Raw genomic sequence first — 11,755 nt, 5'->3', positions numbered from 1 at the left:
TCCTGGATCTAGGCACTAGATTCCTATTGATACAGGTCAATATCCCATTGATTATACTCCACATACAAATTCCTATTGATTACATATATACAATCCCATTGACTTTTTTTTAGTCTTTTGTACTTTTAAAAAACTTGACTCTGCTCCTGTAATTGCTGAAGCTCATTCACTCTTCTGCTGTGCTCAAAAAGCTTCTGATCTGCTAAAACCGCTGCCCTTGTTGCCGATTTACTTTTTAAAATGCTTTTTTTTTAATTACCCAACAATTTTCAATTGTGATTGAGAACCACTGAGATTTAAACCACAGTTCTCCAGGCCACTGTTAGAGCACATGAGAGGCTTAAGAAAGGACACAAGACTCACTCTGGAAGTTAAAGTGTTTATTGATGTGTTTCCAACTTTTTACATTCCCCACAGACCACACTAAGGAGTTTGCAGGTTAAGTAAATCTGTGCATAGTGGGAAGAGACATGGCAAAGGGTGGAAGGTAAAGAAAAGTCACGGATAATAGAAGAAAGAAATACACCACAGGTTACCAGAACCTCCAGAATTAAAAAAGAAAGAGCTGTGAGCTTTAACACCAATTATACAAGCATTACAAAGACATGATGGTGAATGGAACAAGCTCCATTAACACTTCAGTGCCCACCGATTCCCTTCACTTACCCATAAGTTGGTCACTATCCCTTAGATGCCCACCCAAGCCCTTTCCAAAATGGAGAGCAGAGGCAAGGAGTCTTTGGCTCCCCAAAAAGGCCTAGCTATTCCCAAACATGTCAGTGGCTCGGGTTCTGGCCCAGTATCAACTCCAGCTTTCTTGGGAAGACACAGCAGCCTCTCAAACCTGTAATGATTGTTGATTTAACACGAGGGTCACGTAAACAAAGAGGGGTTCGATTATACAAGGCAAGGTGCTGAAGGAGGCTGGTTTGGGGCAGGAAAGGTCTTTATGGACTTCATGGCTTCCGACTCTACGGCAGAGCTAGGTTCGAGAAAGCAAGGTCGGTGCACAATCCCAATATGCACAAACCATGGCCTAATATTCCACTAGAAAGGCCTGAAAAGGGCAGAAGCAATTTACCTCTGTGCCTCTAATTCATGAAAACCAAGCCACATAGCAGCAGAATTGCACACGTTACTGGCATCTGAGAATTTCTGCAAGGTTTCCACTATCATTATGAAAGTGCCTCCCCACCCACCCCCCTACCCCATGACCCTAAATCCAATTTCTTATTTTGGTGACTTCCAGGAAAACACAAATTTATTTTTTTAAAAACCAAACAAACGGAATACTGCTTTTATATATAAAAGCCAGAATGACCAAAGAACGACGAGTGTCTCATTTATACAATGCAGTTGGTAGAAATGACCTTGAATATACAAGTGGTGTATATCAGAAATAAAACAACATTTCTCGTTTATACAGAGAGCTTTGTTATCCAGACAATACGACAGCACTGGGATTTCTCCTCATTAGATTAAGTTCTTAAAAAAAGAAAAAGAAAACTACATCTCAAATATCTGCAATAGATCCATTTCCCCATTTAAGGTTTATATATCATATATTGTTATATTATCATTTCCTCGCCCATTTAAAAGAATGGAAATTGCAACTCTACAGTAGTAATTTAAGTCTTAAAATGATCCAGGAGTTCTGAATGTAAGATGGAGTCATCTTCAAGCAACAGTTGGTCAGTAGTTGATCCAAAATGCTGGACCGGTTTGGCCCTCCCTACCCTAACCCTTGGCTGATCAGGGCTCCTGCAGTTTCAACAGCCTCTAAATCTGCATCTGCTCCAGATATTTGTATGTTGGGTTCTCATAGCCGTGGTTCTGCATCTTGTTCAGATGCCGTTCTTCTGGGGTTAGCATTGGGTCGACCTTTAAAAAAAAGAGAAAGCATCAATAAGTTGTCAGTATCTGGTAACAGGCCTTTGGGTGCAACTAAGATGTCTTGAACCTTAATTAGTAAAGGTAAATGTTTCTCTTGACATTGAGTCTAGTTATGTCTGGCTCTGGCGGTGGTGCTCATCTCCATTTCTTTCTTTCTTTTTTAAAAGAAATTTTATTAGATTATACATATACATAAAAAAGAAAAGCAAAGAAGAAAAGAAAATATATACGAGGGGTATTTTTTAAGTAAGGTCCGTTTTGTTGTAGTTCGCACTACAACAAAACAACACTAGTAGTTCGCGCGCATACCGCAACGAGTGCGTGCGTCATGCCTCGGCATCTACACAAATGACCAGCCACTGCCAGAAGGGACAGAGAGTTTCATCTATGCTGATGATCGTGCCATTACCGCTCAAGCAGGGAGCTTTGAGATGGTTGAACAGAAGCTCTCCAAAGCTCTAGGTGCTCTCACTGCCTATTACAGGGAAGACCAACTGATCCCTAATCCATCTAAAACACAGACATGTGCCTTTCACCTTAAGAACAGACAAGCATCCCAAACTCTGAGGATTACCTGGGAAGGAATCCCACTGGAGCATTGCAGCACACCCAAATACCTGGGAGTCACTCTGGACCGTTCTCTGACCTACAAGAAGCACTGCCTGAACATCAAACAAAAAGTGGGTGCTAGAAACAATATCATACGAAAGCTGACTGGCACAACCTGGGGATCACAACCAGATACAGTGAAGACATCTGCCCTTGCGCTATGCTACTCTGCTGCTGAGTACGCATGCCCAATGTGGAACACATCTCACCACACTAAAACAGTGGATGTGGCTCTTAACGAGACATGCCGCATTATCACAGGGTGACTGCGCCCTACACCACTGGAGAAATTACACTGCTTAACCGGTATTGCACCACCTGACATCCCCTGGGAAGTTGCAGCCAATAGTGAAAGGACCAAGGCAGAGACATCTCCAGCTCATCCCTTGTTTGGGTATCAGCCAGCACGTCAATGACTTAAATCAAGAAATAGTTTCCTTAGATCTACAGAGACACTCGCTGGAACACCTCAGCAAGCGAGAGTTCAAAAGTGGCAGGCTCAAACCCAGCACCTCAATCCGTGGGTGATACCAAATGAGAGACTCCCCCCTGGGCACACAGAAGACTGGGCGACTTGGAAAGTGCTGAACAGATTGCGCTCTGGCACCACAAGATGTAGAGCCAATCTTAAGAAATGGGGCTACAAAGTTGAATCCACGACATGCGAGTGCGGAGAAGAGCAAACCACTGACCACCTGCTGCAATGCAACCTGAGCCCTGCCACATGCACGATGGAGGACCTTCTTGCGGCAACACCAGAGGCACTCCAAGTGGCCAGATACTGGTCAAAGGACATTTAATCAGCTACCAAGTTTGCAAAATTTGTGTTGTTTGTTGTTGTTGTTTTATCTGTTTGTTTGTTTTGTTCTGTTAGAAATGTAATACAATGTTCTGGTTGCGGATGACACAATAAATAAATGCCTCGGGAACAACTGTGCTCAGTTTCCGCTCTGTAGCTAACCTGTACGGTTCTGTTCTGTGCTTTAAAAATGTTTAAGACTATCAACTCATCCTCCGCATGTGAGGTTCGCGCAGTGATACGGTTTTTGTCAGCAAGGAACCTGCCTGCTGCAGAAATTCATCGACAGATTTGTGAAGTGTACGGTGATACTGTTATGAGTGAAAGCGAAGTGCGTAAGTGGGTACGACAATTCAAAGATGGCCGTGACAACGTCCATGATGAGGACCGCTCCGGTCGCCCTTCTTTGATTACAGACGATTTGGTTATCAGAGCAGGCGGCAAGTTTTTATGAAGGGGGTATTTTGAAATTGGTTCAGAGTTATGATAAGTGTTTGAACAAACGTGGCAACTATGTAGAAAAATAGAGTGAAGTATGTACTTTCTGAAAATAAATTTACTTTTTTGAAATAAACTTTCGTTGTGTACTTATGTTCAAATGGACCTTACTTAAAAAATACCCCTCGTGTGTGTGTGTGTGTGTGTGTGTGTGTGTGTGTGTATATATATATATATATATATATATATATATATCAACTTTGGTTTAAGTTTACAAGGAAAGTGGGAGAACATTGAATTATAGGATAGTAAGAAATTTGAAAGATCAATAAAAGAGAGAGAAAATAAAAAATAAAAAAAATGTTTGACTTCTATTCTGTGTCTTCGCCTACAATATATATCAACTTATTTAGTTTGAATTTGTCTCTTCTCATTCCCCTCTGAGGACTCCTTTGCACTCATATGCCTAAAAAGAGGCAATGAAAAATATTTCAAATAAACATCCCAGAGGATAGTCTTATCACTTGTTTGTCCTATTGACTCTTCTCATTTAAATAATTTTCGAATGATGACCAGTTTGTCCCTTTTATTGGTTTTCCCGAGCTTTTCCTCAAAAAAAAAAAAAAAGTTAATTTGTCCATATCTTTGATCTCTTGCAACTTATTTACCCAGTCCTCTGTTTCTGGAATTTTATCCATTTTCCAAATTTTTGCATATGATATCCTTACTGCCCTTGATATATAGGTAAATAAAATGTCCTTATTTGGATCTGAAGTGAGTTCTGAGTCCGTAATATTTATTAGGCTATATTCTGGGTTTTTTGGGAATGAGGTTCCCAGTATTTTTTGTGTCTCTTCATGTATATTTTTCCAATAAGCTTGGGCTTTCTTACATGACCAACACATATGGAAAAAACTACCCTCAACCTCATGACACTTCCAACACTTTTTGTCCATATTTTTATATATTAAACCTAATTTTTTGGGTGTAGCGTACCATCTATGAAACACCTTAAGCCAATTTTCTCTTAAATCCATCACATATGTCGTGGCCAGCATGACTGCATGGAGTGTTGTTACGTTCCTTCCAAGGCAGTACCTATTGATCTACTCACATTTGTATGTTTTCAAACTGCTAAGTTGGCAGAAGCTGGGCCTAACAGCGGGTGCTCACCCCGCTCCCCGGATTTGAACCACCAACCTTTTGGTGAGCAAGTTCAACAGCTTAGTGGTTTAACCTGCTGTGCCACCAGGGGACAAGAAGCTTAATTAAGATGGGATTTTTGGCACTAAAGTATTGGATTTCATCATTCTGACTACAGAAGTTCCTCCATGAACAAGAGAATGGTGCCTGAGGCATGCCAAAACACTGCAGAAGGACTCCATGCAAAACACCAATCGCTGCCACAATTCCCTACCATTAGACCCCTCTTACCTCTACAATGCCATGGCTGATGGTCCCGTACTGCCTCTTCCTCAGCATCACCAGGCTGATGACGATGACTGTGGCAATGGCAACTGCGATCACCAGGAGGCCAATGAGAGCACTGCTACTGAAGCTGAAGTCATCACGGAGGGAACTTTCGCTTTCCTGCGAGGCAGAGAAGGTAAAGTGAGACCTGGAAATACTTACCAGTAACCAAGCATTGGAGGTGCCTTTCTTTGGACAACTGCTGCAGCTACCATGAGATGCAACCAATTATGATAACAACCCCAGTGTCTTTGTAATTAGTGGGAATAACCCAGTACCAAGGCAAGAGTGTCTAGGTTCAAATAGCAAGCCATAAACATACCGGTTCTTCCACCAGCCCACCAACGCGCTCAGGATTGAAGATCATTTCTTTCACATCAAGGGTTTCATCAATGACCTGAAAAGAGTTACGAAGGAATTTTATTCCAGGGATAAGTGACCAGGAGGAGGAAAACTGGTTGTGATTTGCACAAAAAGCTATCCCTCATTCACAAGAATGAGAGATTTTGATCCATTACTGCTGGGTTTCATTCCCATGTGCCAACCTGGCAAAGCAGGATTACGGGATGGCAAAGCATCAATGCAGACTCAGGATCAGCACACCTGGTTGCTTCTATTACATCAATGAATTTCAAAGCACTTTAATTCATTATAATAAATAAAAAATAATAAATAACTTGATTTATATTCCACTCTATCTCCCCGAGGGGACTCAATATATATGATCTTGTTGTTTATCACTTGGCGTGAGAAGTGGCTGGGCCAGAAACTGTGAGAACGGATTTTTATTGGAAAGCGGGGGATGGAAAATAGTGTCTTGAAATATGCCAGGGTGTGGGTGGGGAAATTAATATGTCAACAGAAGCATGAGCGACGTATCAGAGAGGTCACATGTATGGCCTCCGTGTAATGGGACCCTGCATTCACAAACCCTCCCGCACATGGGGCTCCTCCATGAAAGCAAGAATCTGGGCTAGTCAAGGTTTCCATTCACACAGAGAAACCTCAGGATTGACAAAAACAATCTCATTCTGAGTAACAGTTGTAATTTTCAAGAAAAAGGTAGTTAGCACATACAAACATAAAACATCACTCCGTTATCTGCTGCCATCAAAATTCCTACAATGCCAATTTTTCTTGATAGTTATTAAAAACAGCGCTTACTCCTGGCAAAGTTGTCAAAAAAAGCCCAGGACACAGCAAAGGTATTCATATACTCAATGGAAAGGCTCTCCATGTTGAGGCATGTTGTTGTCTTTGCTTTCCTTACATGTCTATCCTTCTCTTATTGATACATACTGGAATCCTAAGGGCTGGGCTGTAGCACAGCTGGCTAATCACCAGCAGCAATAAATCACTCCCGATTAGAAGGTGGCAAGCTCAAAGCCCGAGTCGGGTTTGAGCTCCCGACTGTTAATAGGCCAGCTTACTGTTCACCTAAGTAGTTCGAAAACAGCTAAGCTGTGAGTAGAGAAATTAGGGTCCGCTTAAAGGGGAGAGGTTAATTTATGACACCAAAGAGCAAGAAGGAAATACTACCAACAAAGGCTTGGCATCAAAGTAGATGAAGTGACAGCTCCGTCCCATAGCCAGAATCGAGCAACTTCCAGGAGCCGAAGTTTGGGAAAAATGCTGAATTATCTCTGTCTGTCTAAAAACAGCACTGAATGTTTGCCGTGTATGTGTACATTGTGATCCGCCTTGAGTCCCCTTTGGGCTGAGAAGGGTGGAATATAAATACTGTAAATAAATTAATTAATAAATATAGTGACTGGAACCCAGCTGCTACTCCCCTGCATCATATTGAATAATGAATTCAGTGACCAATGTAAGTATCAATATCCACAAAAGCAAACCCCAGAACGGAACTCAGTGTCAGATCCAGGCTGTTCTGTGCAAAAACAATATTCAAAGGGGCCTACCACATTCTCATCCAGCTTCTTCTTGCTGTTAATGACTTTTTCTTCAGCTCCTATCAGTCCATCAAGGTCAGCCACTCCAGACCCTGCAGAGAAGAAATGACGTATGACATCAGATCAAGGAAAATGACATTTGTCAGACCTGAGAGGCATCCTATTGTGATCCATAACTTGTTTTCCTTAGACATGAATTTCAGAGACACCAAAATGTTACACCAGTGAGACAAATAATGGGCAATGAAAGAAAGGGTGGTCTGACAGGTGAGGTATATAGAACAGAACTCGTGCACTTTCCAGAAAGTCCCGGCACACAATCTATTACTAATACTGCAATGATATGGCCCAAAGCAAGGTGAGTCCACCAGTGTTTTCTTTACAGACAGTGCCTTCTCTCCCGAACGTAAACACCATAAGGAACCAGGTTATAGTCTTCTGAATTAGCCACTACGTGGGAGTGAATCTTGCCTCAGCAGAGCCAGTATCACCTCTTTTGGGAGTCTGTGTATCAGCTATTCATGCTTCGAAGTCCTTCCAAAAAGGTCAGGCGCTGAGCAAATAATTGGATGAGTTCCTGTCCTGTGCCTGGCTCGAGTCCAGAATCAATTTCAAGGGAGGAGTGAATGGAGTCCCAAGTATTCAGGTAGTGGGCCTGGAAGGAGGATATCGCCAAGACTGCTCTGCATTACCTGAACAATTCCAGATGGATCAGGATGAAAAGGGCACGAGAATGTCAGACTACCCAGGAGGATACGCCAAGGATCAATATGAAATTATGCAAAATGTCTTTCTGCATAAAGACTCAAGGCAGCCTTTGGAGTCTAATATGCACCTTTAGCCCCACATAAGGTAAGATAAACCACATTCCTTTAAATATTACTCAACTTAGCCCACATTTGTTATGCTCAAAAATGAAGTAATATAATGAGTAAGTGATGCTCTTTGGAAGAGAGCGGTTGGCTCAACTATGGTGTAGGAACCATTATTGGAGTGACAAGGGTCTAGCTCAGGCATGGGCAAACTTTGGCCTTCCTTCCAGGTGTTTTGGACTTCAACTCCCACCATTCCTAACAGCCTCAGGCCCTTTCCTTTTCCCCCTCAGCAGCTTAAGCGGCTGAGGGGGAAAAGGAAAGGGCCTGAGGCTGTTAGGAATGATGGGAGTTGAAGTCCAAAACATCTGGAGGGAAGGCCAAAGTTTGCCCATGGCTGGTCTAGTTTTCTACTGGCTAGAAGATGTCAAAGACATCGAGGAGTGGTCTGGTTTTGTTGCTCTTTTCTTTTGCTCCCTAAATTACCCAGGAAACGCTGCTTTGGATTCTAAGCACACTCCCAATTGTCCATATTGATTTTGAAGGCTGCCAAAACTAGTGATATACATAGAATTTAGGTCATCTTCAAGAAGCTATGCCCAATCAGTCGGCTTTTGCCCTCACCTTCCAGCTTCTGTTCACAAGCGCTGTAGGATGACAATTCATCAGCTGTGATAGCTACTATGATATACTTTGGGCATTACTTAACAGCTCTAAGGAGACTGGTATACTGTGGGAAAGCATGGTTCGTTTTTTAAAATTGTGCTTTTGAAAGCCCAAGGGAATAGTTATTTATTATTTATTTATTTCGGGTATTTTTACCCCGCCCTTCTCAATCCCCTAGGGCAGACTAAGACAGAAATAAATTCACCAGAACTCACCATCAACAACTTAGCAAACAACACAATGTCTGCTTTAAGTTTACTGAAGCTGTGGTAACTCGGGAAGAAACTCACCTCAGTACATTGGTCTTAAGAAATCAGAACCAAGCCTGTTGGAGAAAGACCACTGCATTCTTCCGAGTGTTTCAGAGTCTTTAACACAGTGGTTTCCAACCTTTTGACCAGGGACCAATTTGATCAGGGAACAATTGACCAGGGACCACTTGACCAGAGACTACTTGACTAAAACCATTTTGACCAGGGACCACTTGACTAAAACCATTTTGACCAGGGACCACTGACCAGTGACCACTTTGACCAGGGACTACTTGACCAGGGACCACTCTGACCAGTGACCACTTTGACCAGGGACCACTTGATCAGAGACTACTTGACTAGGGACCACTTTGACCAAAACCACTTGGCCAGGGACTAATGACCAGGGACCACTCTGACCAGTGACCACTTCGATCAGGGACCACTCTGACCAGGGACCACTTTGATCAGAGACTACTTGACTAGGGACCACTTTGACCAGGGACCAGTGACCAGGGACCACTCTGACCAGTGACCACTCTGATCAGGGAGCACTCAGACCAGGGACCACTCTGACCAGGGACCACTCTGACCAGGGACCACTTTGATCAGGGACTACTTGATCAGAGACTACTTGACTAGGGACCACTTTGACCAGAAGCACTTGACTAGGGACCACTGACCAGTGACCACTTTGACCAGTGACCACTTTGATCAGGGACCACTCTCCAACCTTAGTCCCAAAAGGGTTACGAATCTCTTTTTGTTCAACCTCCGATTTGGTTTGGAGTGCTGATTCAGAAAATTGCACTGGATAGACCGTATCAGCTCTAGTTTCTGATACAGAACATATGCCATGGTCAGCGATAGGGAAAGAATGGCAGCTGGTGCAAAAGGAAATAAAATAAAATAAAGAGAAAGGAGGTTCGCAGACTAGATTTTCGTCCTTGCGGCCCAAAGGTTAAGAACCACTGCTTTAACAGATCCAGAAACAAGTAAGCTTAAGACTTACAGAAATAATGTCAAAGGAAATAATACCATTCTTCATCTACATCAAATGTAACTACCATCTTTGGTGAGGCTTTCTTCACAAGCTAAGAACCAAAATTTGCCCAGAAAAAGTCCTTAGAAATACCACAAGTCTTTGACCTACAACGTAAGTTATACTCAGAAGATACCGTTCTGTATTTCTGAGCTAATGCTTTAGTCACAGAAGAATTATCTGGTGCAAGCACTGGGAAGTCAGTAAAATCAAGAACTCATACAAGAAGAAAACATGAGGGAAAAATTGATCCTAAATGTAGACATCCTCCTCTCACAAACACCAAAGATTTTGCAAGTGGAAGCATTTGAATAGGTCACTCAAATGGTCCTCCCAGTTAAGGTAAAGATAAAGGTTGTCCCCTGACATTAAGTCCAGTTGTGTCCGACTCTGGGGTGTGGTGCTCATCTCCATTTCTAAGCTGAAGAGCCAGTGTTGTCTGTAGACATCTCCCAAGGTAATGTGGGCGGCATGACTACATGGAACGCCGTTACCTTCCCGCCGGAGTGGTACCTATTGATCTACTCACATTTGCATGTTTTTGAACTGCTAGGTTGGCAGAAGCTGGGGCTGACAGCGGAAGCTTACGCCGCTCCCCGAAATCAAACCTGCAACCTTTCAGTCAACAAGCTCAGCAGCTCAGCGCTTTAACCCACTGCGCCACTGGGAGCTCCCTCCTCCCAGTTAAATACAGAATATTAAACATCTTGCCCTGGCATTTTCTCCTATTTTCTTCACTGCCATTTATCTGCTTGGCAGCAATCATTCTTGGACAGTTTATAGAGTTTAAATTCTGTACAGCATGTAAATGGTGTATAGAATTTATATAATTCTGTACAGAACGGACCATTCAAAATTTAGAACTGCATTTGGTTCTGTACAAAATCCTTAGACGTCTCTCCAGCTTCTGTCCACATTCATACAATGTAGAACAGACTGGATGTGTATGTCTGTGTGTGACCCATAACGTAATTTACCTTTCATCCAATCTGATCAGCACATTATAACACTGACCTCAATTCTGCTGCTTCAAAGACGGAAAAACACCCTAAACTTCCCTACCTGAAAACATTAAGTACCTACTCTGTGTAACACTTCCCATAATGACAACTTACGTCAACAAAGCAGAGGCAGCTAAACCAGATCATTTTGTATAAGGGATGGCTAATTCATCCTGAAAGCTTTGTAGGAAGAGAAGGGATGGTGGAGAGGGTGAAGCTGATGCTATGAAACTAAAAGCAAACACTATCAGAAACACACTAAAACAGTGGTGGGGTGGTGAGGAAATGATGGAAGGCATTCAGAAGATCAGTTTAGAACCAACCTTTTTTCACTGGATGGTACAAATCCGGCTGAGAATCTACAGCAGAAGGGAAAACAAGAACAAAAACAAAAAAATAGCAGAGAGAGGAGATTAAGAGGGAAGAAAAGAAAGGGGCTTGTGTGCGATTGCTGGCTTGGGCTCTGAGTATCACTTAGGTCAGAGATTAAAATGCAGGCTTCTTTCAACTGTCCTAACATACGGATAACAGAAAGTGAGGAAAGGGCATTTTTAGAAAGGCTGTAGAAATATTTGGGCTAAAAGGAGATTTATAGGCAAGCTGAAAAGACAGCAAGGTTCTTGAATGGCTACAACACAAATTAAATTATAAAGCTAAACTCAAATGAACAATTGAAGAAGTGATCAATGATAAAACATCTAGAAATTGGTTGCCAGCTTTCTTTTACATTACAAGTTTGACAAATGCTCTGGAGCAAATAGGAGAATAAAATGTGTTTGTGTCTTAAGCAGAAGACCGCTAAGATCATGTAATAATGCCAGGTATGGCAGCATGCCCTGTATATAAATATTATCTGGTCGA

General features: G+C 42.4%; 1 protein-coding gene across 4 annotated transcripts in view; it reads right to left on the bottom strand.

Annotated features, from left to right (window-relative positions):
* Window positions 1–365: 365 nt before the first annotated feature.
* Window positions 366–11,755, bottom strand: part of APLP2 (amyloid beta precursor like protein 2) — a 77,668-nt gene continuing 66,278 nt past the window's right edge. For 2 of the 4 annotated variants that reach the window (XM_060787440.2, XM_060787442.2), the window contains 5 exons: window positions 11,218–11,253; window positions 7,132–7,214; window positions 5,532–5,606; window positions 5,174–5,329; window positions 366–1,881 (listed from right to left, as the gene is read on the bottom strand). In XM_060787440.2, the coding sequence (XP_060643423.2) occupies window positions 1,780–1,881; window positions 5,174–5,329; window positions 5,532–5,606; window positions 7,132–7,214; window positions 11,218–11,253 (452 nt within the window). In that variant the 3' untranslated portion in view covers window positions 366–1,779. The remainder of the gene's footprint in view (window positions 1,882–5,173; window positions 5,330–5,531; window positions 5,607–7,131; window positions 7,215–11,217; window positions 11,254–11,755) is intronic. The other 2 variants (XM_060787441.2, XM_060787443.2) reach the window with 1 other exon arrangement.

Source organism: Anolis sagrei, chromosome 7, assembly GCF_037176765.1.
Source record: "Anolis sagrei isolate rAnoSag1 chromosome 7, rAnoSag1.mat, whole genome shotgun sequence".
NCBI lineage: Eukaryota > Metazoa > Chordata > Lepidosauria > Squamata > Dactyloidae > Anolis > Anolis sagrei.
Note: the sequence above shows the minus strand (reverse complement) of the source record. Positions and strands in the feature narration are given on the sequence as shown.